The sequence below is a fragment of the Coturnix japonica genome, chromosome 21, assembly GCF_001577835.2.
Source record: "Coturnix japonica isolate 7356 chromosome 21, Coturnix japonica 2.1, whole genome shotgun sequence".
NCBI lineage: Eukaryota > Metazoa > Chordata > Aves > Galliformes > Phasianidae > Coturnix > Coturnix japonica.
The window spans coordinates 847753-861876 of NC_029536.1; the positions used below are offsets into that span (position 1 = coordinate 847753).

The 14124-nt window shown below is 55.5% G+C and overlaps 1 protein-coding gene across 1 annotated transcript in view; it reads left to right on the forward strand.

Annotated features, from left to right (window-relative positions):
- Window positions 1-13938, forward strand: part of MEGF6 (multiple EGF like domains 6) — a 31018-nt gene extending 17080 nt beyond the window's left edge. The window contains exons 4-35 of the mRNA XM_015882621.2: window positions 183-308; window positions 390-512; window positions 635-757; window positions 2078-2215; window positions 2373-2495; window positions 2728-2850; window positions 2973-3152; window positions 3322-3453; window positions 3541-3669; window positions 4335-4463; window positions 4544-4678; window positions 4779-4913; window positions 5805-5930; window positions 6453-6583; window positions 6977-7133; window positions 7241-7372; window positions 7628-7756; window positions 7872-8000; window positions 8778-8906; window positions 9670-9798; window positions 9900-10022; window positions 10571-10699; window positions 10812-10940; window positions 11085-11216; window positions 11296-11424; window positions 11714-11842; window positions 11922-12050; window positions 12128-12256; window positions 12396-12524; window positions 12598-12726; window positions 12858-12986; window positions 13066-13938. Coding sequence (XP_015738107.2) covers window positions 183-308; window positions 390-512; window positions 635-757; window positions 2078-2215; window positions 2373-2495; window positions 2728-2850; window positions 2973-3152; window positions 3322-3453; window positions 3541-3669; window positions 4335-4463; window positions 4544-4678; window positions 4779-4913; window positions 5805-5930; window positions 6453-6583; window positions 6977-7133; window positions 7241-7372; window positions 7628-7756; window positions 7872-8000; window positions 8778-8906; window positions 9670-9798; window positions 9900-10022; window positions 10571-10699; window positions 10812-10940; window positions 11085-11216; window positions 11296-11424; window positions 11714-11842; window positions 11922-12050; window positions 12128-12256; window positions 12396-12524; window positions 12598-12726; window positions 12858-12986; window positions 13066-13184 — 4193 coding nt within the window. The 3' untranslated portion in view covers window positions 13185-13938. The remainder of the gene's footprint in view (window positions 1-182; window positions 309-389; window positions 513-634; window positions 758-2077; window positions 2216-2372; window positions 2496-2727; window positions 2851-2972; window positions 3153-3321; window positions 3454-3540; window positions 3670-4334; window positions 4464-4543; window positions 4679-4778; window positions 4914-5804; window positions 5931-6452; window positions 6584-6976; window positions 7134-7240; window positions 7373-7627; window positions 7757-7871; window positions 8001-8777; window positions 8907-9669; window positions 9799-9899; window positions 10023-10570; window positions 10700-10811; window positions 10941-11084; window positions 11217-11295; window positions 11425-11713; window positions 11843-11921; window positions 12051-12127; window positions 12257-12395; window positions 12525-12597; window positions 12727-12857; window positions 12987-13065) is intronic.
- Window positions 13939-14124: the final 186 nt, after the last annotated feature.

The following is a 14124-nucleotide window of genomic DNA, read 5'->3' on the forward strand; positions in this document are numbered from 1 at the left end:
ATAGATACTGGTGCTGCCCTCTGAGCTGCAGCACTTGTGGCACTGTCTGAGCAAAGCTGAGATTACAGCGCTGCCGTAGCGTCAATTTGCAGTTAGCCCCCCTCAAAAACTTCAGCTTTATGACTTCAAACCCTCGGATGCTGCTTGTGGATGATGTTTCTTATGCTTTCCCACCCCCCCAGCACTGAACTCGTGTGCGGTGAACAACGGTGGCTGTGAGCACGACTGTGTGCAGCTGACAGCCAACCAGCACCAGTGCCGCTGCCGCTGGCACTACAGGCTGCAGGAGGACGGCCGGCGCTGTGCCCGTGAGTGCTGGGCAATGGGGGGAGGGATGGCAGAGCTGCCTGTGGGGCTCTGTGGGTCATTGCTGCTTCTCTCTGCCCCAGTGTGGAGCCCTTGTGCTGAGAGGAATGGGGGCTGCATGCAGCTCTGCCGTGATGTGCGGGGAGCAGCGCGCTGCCAGTGCCGCCCTGGATACCAGCTGGGACCTGATGGCAAAGCCTGCCAAGGTGAGCAACTGCGGGGCCAAGCAGCATCGCCACTGCTTTGGGGGTTGATGGGGTGATGCTGAGGGATGTGCCTTTGACACTGTCTCAAGGCTGCTGCTCTTCATGGTTTTTCTCATTCATAGATGTGGATGAGTGCTTGACTGGCTTGGCCATGTGTGCACATCGCTGCCTGAACACCCATGGCTCCTTCAGGTGTGCCTGCAACCCGGGCTATGAGCTGGGAGCAGACAGCAGGCAGTGCTACCGTGAGTACTGCAGTGGGATGGAGATCTGTGGGTCAGGAGGGGGAAAAAGGAGTGTGTGTGGGGGGGGTCCTGCTGATAGAGTGCTGTTAGTGCTGCCTGCTGAGAGCAGACTGAGTCACAGAGCTCCATGGGCCGTGGTCAGAGCTGTTGGCTTCTCCCACCAACAGAACTCATCTCTAAAGTTACCATTGCACCAGTTTAGATGGTTTACTTGGAGCTGTTTGGCCCCAAATGGGCCAAGTCCCACTACTGGGGACTGCATTGGATGAGTCTGGTCAGCTGTAGATGTGTAAGTGAAGGAGGAATTGAGCTAATGATGTGATCGCATCTGCTCCCATCAGGAAGAGAAATAAACACAATTCAGTGCAAGACTGAGCCAGATTGCCATCTGTTCAGCCAAAGCACATAAGCAGAGACAGCCTGAAGCAAAGCGGTTGAGGGCAATGCAAAGAGCTGCGTGCTATTCAGGAGCCAAAGCGCTGCTGGCACTTCTTAAGGGCATGGCTGATCCCACAGTGCATGTTCTGCAGAGCAGAATCCCATAGCTCAGTTTCAGTAGCATCCACCTCTGCCTGTTGGGTGTTCTTGGATGAGCACGTGCTAAAAAGCAAGTTTGTTCCCTGCTCTGCCCTGGCTGACCACATTTAGCAGGGAAGACATTCATGTTTTGAGATCTGGAAGTTCACTTTCCGCCACAGCTTTTGTTTTCTACATGTACAGACCCACTGGGGAGCACCAAGCTCCTCTTCTTTCATCTTTCTTGGGCCTAAATGCACCAAAACCTCAAGAATGTTCTTGTAGGCGGCAGCTATTTTTCTGAGGTTCGAGAGTGACTCAGAGCCCCGTGGTACTTTGAGCCTAAAGAAGCTTCATTAGCAAGGCTGGAGTTTACAAGAGCTTTGCCAAGCTATGGAGACACATGGCTGCTATTGACGCTTGCCTCTTCCATTCGGACATGTCATTCACTGCCTTTCCTAGCTGCAGGCATCTGGATATTTGCAGCGCTCAGCTGCTCCCATTCCCAGCTGGCATCCAAACAGCTCTGTGCTGGGAAAGCTGAGCCAACTTTGGTTGGCAGCACATCCTGCAGCTTGTCAGGAATGGGAGCAGCTCTGTCTGCAGTCTGGTTCATCTCAGCTTGACCATCAGCCTGTCCCCGAGGGGCTCCACAGGGTTATTTTTGTTCAGCCCTTTCCAGCCCAGCATCTATTCCCATCCCATGCAGCACAGCATTGCTCTGCTCAGTGGGGCTGTGTACCAAAAGCACACACAGGGAGTGGGTGCCCATGGCACTGGATGCTGACAACATTCCTTCTGCAGGGATAGAGATGGAGATTGTGAACAGCTGTGAGAGTGACAATGGTGGCTGCTCCCATTTGTGCCATCACAGCAGCACCGGCCCCATCTGCTCCTGTAACTCGGGCTACCAGCTGCAGGATGACCAGAGGACGTGCACTGGTAAGGCCAGACTCGCTCCTTGTCTTCACAAGTCTATCCCAAGCCACGAGGACCCCCATGTGTCATCTACTGTGTGCACATATACCATGGGGTATCATGGAGCAACTGCTGTTACCACTGTGGGTGCTGTGGGTGCTCACCCTTTGCTTTTATTTAGACATCAACGAATGTGAGGACGGCTCTCACTGCTGCCAGCAGGACTGCTACAACTACCCTGGGGGCTACGAGTGTGCCTGCCGTGCTGGGTACCGGCTGTGTGCTGATGGCTGTGCCTGTGATGGTGAGCAGGGTTGCATACAGTGTGGAGTACAGTAGGACAGCACTTCTTTCAGTCACTCCCAGTTAGAGAGCCATGCAGTCACTGGAGTTGGAAGGGGACCCTTAAAGGCCATCTGGTCCCACTCCCCTGCAATGAGCAGAGGCTCTCCATCACTCCTTCAGCTTTTAGAGCTGGTTGCTTTGTATAACCAGTGAGGTGCTGCCACCTGCTTGCTGTCCCCTTTGTGTTCTAGATGTAGATGAGTGCTCTTCCAACAACGGCGGCTGTGAGCACTCATGCCAGAACCAGGCAGGGTCCTTCCAGTGCGGCTGTCCCGCTGGGTACAAGCTGGATGGAGACAGGAGGGGCTGCATCCGTAAGTGCTGCATGCTGAGCACACTGTGCCCATCCCCATCCAGCAGGACCATGGAAACAACCTTACACCATCAGGAGCATCAGAGTGCCATTTTATTACCCTGACTTCTGTGGTCTCTGTAGCTGTTCCCCCAGCTGTAGAGGACTCAGTGGAAGCCCTGGATGCCCGACGCCCCATCATCCGCCCCATCCCACACGTGGCCATCCTGCGGGATGAGCTCACCCAGCTCTTCAGCGACGACTACGAAGAGGAGGAGGAAGAGATGGAGGCAAGAGGAGAGCACACGCTTTCAGAAAAATTCGGTGGGTGTTTTGTGGCTGTGGCCCTTTTGTTCTGAAACCTCCAGTTTGAATCGTGGGTGCTGGGTTTGTGCTTGGTGGAGGCACCAGCAGCTGCAGGCTGTGATGTTGGGGTTGCTGGGGGCAGCAATGGGGGATCATCTCAATATCTCACCATGTTGTCTCATTGCAGTCTGTCTGGAGAACACCTTTGGCCACGACTGCAGCCTGACGTGTGAGGACTGCAAGAATGGGGCCACATGCAACATGGAGGGGACAGGCTGTGAGTGCCCGGCCGGCTGGAGCGGGCTGCTGTGCAACCAGAGTGAGTGATGCTGTGCATAGACCCTATTGTGTCTTATTGAAACCCACAGATGTGCATGCTGTTAAAGCTGTGCCCTCTGTCCCACAGCCTGCCCGCCTGGAACCTTTGGCAAGAACTGCAGCCAGCTCTGCCTCTGCCAGAACGGGGGCAGCTGTGAGCCCAGCACCGGCACCTGCCGCTGCCCGCCTGGTGTGGCTGGGATCCACTGTGAGGATGGTGAGTCTTTGGGCAAAAACAGCTGTGTTCCATTGGTATTTTTCCCTTGCCAAAGCAATGAGCATCTCTGTCAGGTGTTCATCATGTGCTTCTTTGGAGCCTGCTGTGTTTGCTGGTGTTGGTGCCCCCCATTTCTGAGGGTGATCCTCGCTCCCGAAGAATTAAAATCTGGGGGATGTGGAAGCAATGAGCCAACGAGGGATTCAGCTACAGACAGGGTTAGGTTCATATGGAAGCTATTACTGAAGGAGGAGAATATAAAGTAGGGTAGGAGATAGCTGGAGCTCTCCTTTCTGTAGGAAAGAGGTGGTTGAAGGGTGCAGATAGAAAACAGGGAGGTGAGGTTAAAGCAAGCTGTGCTGTGCTGTGCTGTGCTGGGTGGCATTTCCTGCCCTGCTGTCCCTTGGGGAGGGCTGGGCAGCAGCTTTGTGCTGACACAGTGCATCATCTGTATGCTTCTCATGTGGAGGGCTCAGTTCTGAGCTGGTACAGGGAATCCTGTTGCCCTTATTAGAGGCCCCAGCATATTGCTGGTCAGGCAGCAGTCTGACCCTGAGTGCACCCTGTGTCTAAGTTTGTTTGTGATGTCCTCCGATTTTGCTATGCATCTTTCCTACAAGACGTGAAATTACAGACCCAAATTGCTCCATCATCCCTATCCCCAGGCTGCCCGAGAGGATTTTTTGGAAAGCAATGCAGGAAAAAATGCAACTGTGCCAACCGAGGTCGCTGCCATCGGATCTATGGAGCGTGTCTGTGTGATCCTGGCCTGTACGGGCGGTACTGCCACTTGGGTATGGCTCTGTTATGGGGTGCCCGCTGCCCTTGGGATGGGTGCCATAATAAAAGGGTCACTGTTGCCCTGTCCCTGCAGCGTGCCCCAAGTGGACATTTGGCCCTGGCTGCTCTGAGGAGTGCCTCTGTGTGCAGCCAAACACACAGCACTGCGACAAGCGGGACGGCTCCTGCCACTGCAAACCTGGTTACAGCGGTGTGCACTGCGAGACCAGTGAGTGTCCTGATGGGTTTCCCTCTGCTCCGTCCTCCTGAGACCTCTGTGCCTCTTGCTTGCATAGATTAGGAACTAAACATGTTATCTTTGCCCCCAGAGTGTGAGCCCGGCCACTATGGGGAGGGCTGCAGGAAGAAGTGCAGCTGCTCTCCGGATGCACAGTGTGACCACATCACTGGGCGCTGCTGGAAGGAGTGTCCCCTGGGTTACCACGGGGAGAACTGCGACCAAGGTGAGGTGGTGGGGTTGGAATGGCTTCCAGTGACCCAGCTCTGGGTCTAGAGAGGGAGGCAGGATCCTCATGCATAAAGATCCTTATTCAGAAAGGGAAGACGAGCTCTTACCGCATCCTGCCCACTGGGCATCCCTTCATCCATAGATGAAGGTGACAGATATTGATCTGTCTTTTTTCCTCCCTTTTACTTCCAGACCATCAGTCCCTAGGAGAATGATGCTGTGTTTCCCCTTCCGTTCCTTTCCCCCTGCTGACATTCTGTTTGATATGCACGTGGCAGATTTGGTACTTCATGCCCATTAAAACTTAAAGTTCTGCCCCCCTGGAGTAGTTCCTCTCTCTGAGCTCCATGCTCCCCATCCCTGCTTTCCTCTTGCTGCCAAATGATCCAACTTAACTTTTACTGTAAGAAACCCCCGAGGCTGTGAGTGAAAGTGCAGTAGGTTCTTGCATCCCATATTGCATCCATTCATTCCAAAGGGCTGCAGCAGCACTGCAGCTCCTGGCTGCTCAGCTGAGGATATTTGTTAAAAGGAATAAGAAAGGAGCCTGCAGGGGGGGAGTCACAGGAAATAACACAAATATTTGTACAGAAATAGGAGGCTTTGGGCTGTTGTTGGGACCTGGAAATGATTAAAGGGTGAAGACAAACATCTGCCATCAATTAGCACAAAGGAGGAATAACAAAAACTCCACTGTGTCACTGGAAATTTACGAGCTAGGGCGCTTTTTCCTGCGCTAATTTTGAGTGCTGGGGTCTTGTAGAAACAAAAAGAGACCATGAGCGAGGTATGTGTCTGGGGGCTGAGGTTGGTCTGTAGGATCTCAGTGTCTCTTGGTCTGTGTCCAGCTCTATAACCCACAGCTCTCACTGCTGTTTGCTTGCAGAGTGCCCAGTGGGGCGGTTCGGGGCTGCCTGCCTGCAGCTCTGCTCCTGCAATGGGGCTCCCTGCAATGCGGTCAGCGGACAGTGCCTGTGTGCACCGGGATGGACAGGGCACGACTGCGCCCAAGGTGAGCACTTCTCATGTTGTATGGCAGCCACTGATGGTGTGTGGATATCCTGCTAACAGTTCTGCATACAGTGAGCTGGTCCTGTCCCCAGCCCTGCAGCATCTCAGCTGCCCTGCTCAGCCCTCAGTTGACATCCCTTGCACGGCTCCTGCAGGCTGCTGGGTTAGGATGCTTTGGCAGGAGCGCTGTTCCCCAGCAGCAGATGTGAATCTCCAATTGACATGAGGGCCCTGGCAGGTCCTAGCACTTAGTGAGGGATGTTTATAAAACAAACATGGTGATGTTGTCCTTACTGCTAGCCATGTATTCCCAAACAGAAGCATGTGAACTAGAGCAGGGAATCCACTACCATATTAGACAATCCCACCTTGCCCTTTTGGTTGCCAGCTCTCTGCAGCCCCTTGTCCCTGTCCAAGGGCACTAAGGAAGCAACCCAGCTCCAGCCCCAAGCTGAGCCCTCACCCTGCCCTGTGCTTCTTACCAGCGGCATTGAGCTGCCCTTATTCTCTCTGATTGCTGCAGCCTGCCCAGAGGGTCGCTGGGGTCTCGGCTGCCAGGAGCTGTGTCCTGAGTGTGCCAACAATGGCAGCTGTGACCCCACCACGGGAGCATGCGTGTGCACACCGGGCTTCACTGGCAGCCGCATGCCAGCGGTATGCGTGAGGCATATGGTGGTTGTGCATATGAGGTCATGGTGTCATGGTGGCGAGGGCATTGGGTTGTGATGAGTTGTTGGTCATGGTGAGTTGTTTGTGAGGTTGTGCAGGCGTTTGGTTTAATGGTGAGCATTGGGTTGTGATGAGTGTTGGGTCATGGTGAGCATTGGGTTGTGATGAGTGTTGGGATTCCCTGTTGGTGAGCCATTTGGATTTGTGATGAACGTTAGTTAAGCGTCACTCGGTGAAGTCTGGGTTCATAGACGACTGTGAGTGTTGGGGTTGTGATGAGCAATGGGGATGTGGGAAATGCTGGGTCCGTGCTGGTGAGCACTGAGTCGTGGTGAGTTTCAGGGTTAAGGTGAATGTTGTGCCCTGGTCTCACTGCAGACTTGCAGCTCATGTCCCTGCATTGCAGTGTGCCCACCCGGCTGGTTCGGCCAGGACTGCCAGCAGAGCTGCAGCTGTGGGAATGAGGGACATTGCCATCCTGTGACAGGGATGTGCAGCTGCGCACCCGGCTGGACGGGCCACGACTGCCGGAGAGGTACGATGCCTTCACTCCCTGTGCATCATTCATAGGAGACTCTGAGCTGTGCAGTGCTGGGCTGGGGCTGGCTGCTTTGCCATCCCTGTGCCGTGCCTCTGTTGCAGGCTGTGCCATGGGGCGCTGGGGTCCGGGCTGTGCCAATATCTGCGAGTGCAGCAGCAGCTCCGGGAGCTGTGATGCAGTGACGGGGCAGTGTACCTGCGATCCTGGCTACACGGGCAGCCGCTGCGAGGAGCGTGAGTGTGTGCTGCAATGTGTTTGGGCTCAGGTTTGTTAACCAGAGCAGTGGGAAGGGTCTGTGCCGTGGCAGTGGCAATTCCATCCCCGCAATGCTGTCCTGGTGGGGGTGTGGGTACATCTGCAAGCAGCAGACCCTCGTTTTAAACACAAGGCAGCCATATCATTCCAGATCCCATATGTCTCAGTGTGAGCTCCCACCATAGCACAGTCCACCAAGGGCAGCTTCTCAGTGCTCTTTGCTCTCTCCCCAGGTTGCCCAGCAGGATGGTTCGGGTTGGGCTGCCGGCACCGCTGCCAGTGTGAACATGGGGCCATGTGTGACCACATCAGTGGGGCGTGCACGTGTGCTGCAGGCTGGAGGGGGACCTTCTGTGAGCACTGTACGTACCCCAGGGCATGGAGTGACCCTTGGGTGTCTGCTCACCCACCGTGCGCCCTTAAGAACCGTCCATTCTTCTCACAGACCCTCTGGGCTGTTTGCTTTGTTCCCTACAGCCTGCCCAGATGGATTTTATGGCATTGAGTGTCAGCGTGCCTGCAACTGCCAGAATGGAGCCCGCTGTGACCACATCACCGGGCAGTGCCACTGCCAACCAGGCTGGACTGGACCCCGCTGTGCCCATGGTGAGTGTCCCCCGGGCAGGATCTGACCCCATGCAATGCACACAGCTGTGCTATTGCTCCAACACTGGGGGTGCAGAACAGTTCCCTTAGCTCATGCTGGGATCCCTCTGCTATAGTTCAGTTTGTGTCTTTATCTTTGCTGGTGTTTTTGCTGCTGAGAATAGCAGAGCTCCCACCCCACAGCACTGATGGAGCTGCTGTCATCCCAACATCTGTTTCTATGCGCTGCACAGTGCCAGGTTTTGGCCAGGCTCTGAGCTGTGCATGCCAAGAGGGGCAGTGTTGTGTGCTGCATCTATTTAGGTGCCAAGGAGGAAATACCACATCTCTCCAGAGAGGCTCTGTTCTGACACATGGCTCTTAGCCAAGCTTTGCAGACTGAAGTGGTTCAAAGGTGCTTTGGACCTGGACTGCCCAGCAGTGATCTAGAGCTGACACAGCCCTATGGAACCCTATTGGCAAAGGTCCCTTGTTCAGGGGCTGCTCCTGAAGGCTGTGCATGAACACGCTGCTGCTGGATCTCACAAAGGCTGAGGTGCCTGGCAGAACAGATAACGTGATGTCACACTAAGGATAGCAATGCCCATGTGTTGGAGTAGCAGCCACATGTAACGTGCTGCTGTGGGTTCTCTGTGTAGCACCATAAAACCAATGCATGCATGGTCCAAAGCAGCAACAACCCATGGTGTCAGGGTGGTTGTATGGTCAGGCTGGTTGCTGGCCCTGCCTGCAGATAGAATGCACCATTGGTTGCTGACAGTTGTGTCTCTCCTGCAGTGTGCCCACAGGGCAGGTTTGGTGAGGGCTGCAGCCAGGTGTGCAGCTGTTTCAACAACGCCACGTGTGACCACATCACTGGCCGCTGTTTGTGCGCCGCTGGATGGATGGGACCCACATGCCAGCAAGGTAATGTGCCCCGTGGCTGCCCAGCCTACCCATAGGCGCTAGAAATGCCATTGCTTGGGCTGTGCTGTGCTTTGCAATGGGGGTAAGTAGATCCAAAAACCCAAGAAAGATGAGAGCAAGTCAAGATTGCAAAGTGAGACTATCAGCACTTCCCATTCATTCCCATAGACAGATGCCAAGAGTTTGCCCTCTCCCAGTGCAGCAGAAGCTGCCCTGGCTCACAGTTCTGCAGCAGCACAGGGTGAGGGCTTGGCTGCTCGCTGCAGTGCCTCCAGGCACAGCTCAGTGCAATTGAGCACGAGAGCATTATTCATGTGCTTAAATGGCTTTTTGTACTGATGCTCACTGCCCTCACCCGGTGTTTTCTGGGCTATGTGCCACCACCAGGGCTGAGGCATTTCTAGAGCCTGGTGGGGCATAGGAATAGTCTCCCTCCTAGCAGCAGTGGGACAGCAGAGGCTCAGAAGGCACCAAATGTTTTTCCATCCCTCTCATGTGTGCTCTACATTTGTTCCAGCAGTGTCCAATCTGCTTTAATTAGTCATCACCTTCAGCTACAGGCTTCCTCCTGCACACTATTACTCAGCTCAGCACAGGGTAGGGGAGAAACGGGGTGTTTTTAGGGTTTGGTTTCAGGGTTAGGGAATTTAGGATCCTCATTCCATGCCCTCCCATCCCTGGACTTGCTGCTGGAGGCTCAGCTTTGCCTTTGGCACACACCTGGAGTGGATTTCTGATTGATTGCCTATTGGTCTCCCCACAGCATGCCCAGAGGGTTTCTATGGGACAGGCTGCCACCAGCGCTGCCTGTGCCACAATGGGGGGACGTGTGACCCCGCCACAGGGCACTGCACCTGCCCAATGGGATGGACTGGGCTGGCCTGCGAGCTGGGTAAGGATCAGGCCAACAGCATCAGGGCTCTGCCACCAGCCGGTCCCATTTTGGGGTGGTTTCTCTTTGGGGTGACAGCTCTGCCCTTTGCTCTCTCCTAGCGTGCACTGATGGGCATGAGGATGGCTGCGGGCAGCACTGTGCCTGCCTGAATGGGGGGGTCTGCGACACACAGGGACGGTGCCACTGCCCCCCTGGGTGGAGTGGGAGCACCTGCGAGAGCCGTGAGTGGGGGTGGTGGGATGTGGGTGTGGGGTTGTTGCTGTGGTTTTGGGGTGATTTTAAGGTAAAGATAAAATTTCATGAGGGCTGCAAGGTGTTTGGGTTTGGGCTCCTGCTCTGACCCAAAGCTCCTCCCCATCCCCACACGCCTTCACCACTTTGTATAGACCAGCTTTGAGAGTTGCTGGGTGGTGCTGCTCTGTGTATTCATTCATAGGGTGGATGTGAAAGCTGAATTCCCACATTTCTGCAGCTGTAGTGCTGACTTCTGGCTCACGCTGGTACTGCAGGTACTCAGTTTGCAGCTGCTTTAGGTACTTCTATTACAGCAGCAGCAGCAAAGTGATGACATTGCAGCCATGTGTTCTGCCAGCACCCAGCTCTTGTTAAACAGTGCTTAGCCCAAAAACCTTTGGTGCTGTTAGGATGATTCTTTCACACCATCTTTTGTGCATGACTCTGTTTGCAGCTGTCACACATGCAGTGAAAGGAGCCCCACATCCCTTTTTTATTGCCTAACTTGTCATTTCTCCCCTTCTTGCACCCCAAGCCTGTCCAGTGGGGCACTTTGGGGCGGGCTGCCAGGAGCGCTGTGACTGTGGGGCCAAAGGGCTGTGCCACCCCATCACTGGTACCTGCCAGTGCCCCCCTGGATGGAGGGGCCAGCGCTGCGAGAAAGGTGAGATTGCATTGGGGTCCTGGCTGCTATGGGTTGGGAATGGCCTGCTATGGGTTGGGAATGGCCTGTTATGGGTTGGGAATGGCCTGCAATGTCTCCCTTGTCCCCACAGCCTGCCTGCCTGGGCTGTTTGGGAAGAGCTGTGCTGAACGCTGTGCCTGTCCCCCCGGAGAACCCTGTGACCACATCACTGGGCACTGCAGCTGCCCACTGGGCTTCACTGGAGCTGCATGCGAGACACGTGGGTACCCACAGTGCTGCCAGGGGGCTTGGGGAGCAGCAGGGATCATGCTATGGGCATGGAATGGATGAGGAGGGGGTGGGTTTGCAGTGTCCTTGCATGCTGGGAAGGAGGTTTAGAAACACAGTGCCCCTGTTCCTGCAGCCTGCCCACCTGGCACCTTTGGGGAGCGCTGTGCCCAACGCTGTCACTGTGTGGGACCCACCCAGGACTGCCACCCCATCACCGGTACCTGTGTCTGTGCACCTGGTCACCACGGGCCTGACTGCGAGCAGGGTGAGCCCATGGCTCCAGGTGGGTGGATGCTTTGCTGTCAGCTCGCTGGGCACTGTGTGATCATTGCTTTGCTGTGCAGAGTGCCCTGAGGGCTGGTACGGCCCTGGATGTGTGCGGCCGTGTGAGTGCAAGAATGGGGCCCGGTGTGAGCGCACCACGGGGATGTGCCACTGCCCAGCTGGATACATCGGTGCTGACTGCAGCATTGGTGAGTGTATGGGAATGGGGCAGGTAGTGGCTGATAGCTCCTGGTCTCCCTGCTTTGGTATATGCTGTGGGAGGGCATGAGCTGATCTCATCTGCTGTCTTAGCACTGGAAACACGGTCTTGCACCATTTGTTGAGTGCCAAACTGATGTCTCCGTGATACATCATCAGCTTTTGCATCGTGCCATCTGGGTACGGCTGCCTCTGCTTCTCCAGCAGAGGGAAATGCAAAAGCTCTGCCCTGTAAGCACAGCGGTGATGAAGGCAGCTGAAGGTGTCCCCTCCCACCAGTGTGTCCCACCGGCCGCTATGGTCCAGACTGTGCACAGCTGTGTGCCTGCTGGGAGGGGGCCACGTGCCACCACGTCACCGGGGTCTGCCTGTGCCCACCAGGAAGAGTCGGTCCCACTTGTGAGCAAGGTAACTGTGAGCTGCAGGGGAAAGGTCCCAGCAGGGAACCTGTTTCCTGCTGTGTCCAACACTGTGCCTTGTCCTGCAGGCTGCCAGCCGCAGCGGTATGGGGTGGGCTGCCAGCAGCATTGCTCCTGCCTTAATGGAGGGCTGTGCAATGCCACCGATGGGTCCTGCACCTGCGGGCTGGGATGGACGGGGGAATCCTGCGCGTTAGGTAAAGCAGCTCCATGCACACAGCGCAGGCTGAATGGTGACTCGCTGCATGCTGAGCTGCCCCGCTGTGCCCCACAGAGTGCCCAGCTGGGAGCTTTGGTGCTGGCTGCCAGCTGCGCTGTGCCTGCAGGCACAATGCCACCTGCGACCGCATCACCGGTGCCTGCCGCTGCCCCCCGGGACGCTATGGGGCTCTGTGTGAGCATGGTGAGCTGGGGGGCTATGGGGTGGGCAGGAGCACAGGGCCTGTGTGTGCTGCAGGGAGCTCCCTGTAGCTGAGGAGATGCACCATGGGCATGTTTGAGAGAGAACAGCTCAGTGCTGCTCTCTGGATGCTCCTTTCCAGGTTGTCCCCCGGGTTTCTATGGAACTGACTGCCAGCAGCACTGTGACTGTGCACATGGAGCTGCCTGTGACCCAGCCACTGGCCACTGCCACTGCCCCGTAGGGCTGCGGGGTCCTCGCTGCCAGGAAGGTACTGTGCCCCCACCCCTCCCACACTGAGTCCTAGAGCCCTTTGGCACAGATGTGCTGCTGTCCCCAACCAGGCTGTGAGGAGGGGATGTACGGCGAGGGATGCCGGCAGCGCTGTGACTGTATGGGGAACGCACCCTGTGACCACATCACGGGGCACTGCCTCTGTCCTCCAGGAAAAACCGGCCCCCAGTGCGACTCAGGTGAGGATGGGCAATGAGGTGAGCAAAGGATGTGGCTCATATGGGTGCAAACGTGTCTTGTTGGGACTGATGTCTTATCCTGCCCTGCCACGTTGGGGTAAAGCAGCAACCTGGTCCTCTCTGCCCCACAGAGTGCCCTGTGAACCGCTATGGACCCGACTGTGCTCTCACCTGCACCTGTGCCAGCAGCACTCAATGCAATGCCCAGACTGGCCGCTGTCACTGCCACCGTGGCTCCATGGGCTCCTCGTGCCAGGAAGGTGAGCCCAGCCCTATGCTGTGCTGGCCCTGCGTGCTGCCTGCAGCACAAGGGCTGAGTGCTGTCCCCTTCTCCTCCAGCTGTGCCTGCCCGGGTGCCCACCAGGTCCCCAGAGCTGCAGGGGATGGAGCACAACGTCCTGCCACAGCCAGAAGTACATGACCCAGCTGGAGGACTTGTTCCCAAGGCACTCGAGTGAACCAGCTCATGGCAGATGGGATCTGGGTGCTGCCTGGGCTGGACATGGGCTGTAGGGCAACATTGCAGCTGCTGGCCCTGATCTCTGGGTGTTGGACACTGGGGCTGGAGGGAGGGGGTTGAAATGATGGTTGGAAATAGGTATTTATTCAGAAGTATTTATGGCAAGCTGTAGCACAGCAGGGCAGGAGCTGACCAAGGACATGCAGCACCCAACCCAGACACGGACACATGGGCACAGAGCTGTGGTTGGTGGTGGCACAGCACCAGGTCCTGAGTGCACAGGGATGGCCCCATCCCACACGGATCAAAGAACTGTTTCCTTTCCAGATGGGATTTCTTTCAATCTGTAAATAACTTGTAATTTTTTATTATTTTTACTAATTTTTTTTTCTTACTTCTTCCTTGACTTTCATTTTTTTTGCATTAGGTGTCATTATAATGTTCCTATAAGCACGTAGTGAAGGACCCCAATGGTATAAATGAGGTTGGGTGTTGTGTGAGAAGCAGGGAGGAGGTGGTGATGTACCCAATGCCCACAGGCTCCTGCTGTTCTTGCTGCCTGTTCCCTACCCACCCAGTGGTGCTGTACCATTGCCATGCACCTGAACTTCATATTTATTTCCTTGGGGGTCTGGAAAGCCTTCCAGCACGGAGCCTTTCTGAGCAGGGAATGCAGAAGTTCCATTGTTCAGACCATGGCTGTTTTTTACTGGCTTTGTTTTTTAATACACCTTGCTGCTTGTTTTCATGTAGCACTTGCTTGTCTCTTTGGGCTCTTGTCTCTAATTTAGCACCGATTAACAATCCTAATTCTTCCACAGTTGGTAGAAATAAACAGGCAGCCTCACCCACCTTCTGTCCTCCTCAGCTCTTCCCCTGTTCCAGGTGAATGTCACTGCAGCCTGATATGGATTTTTAGCAGCTTTTTTGAAGAGCTG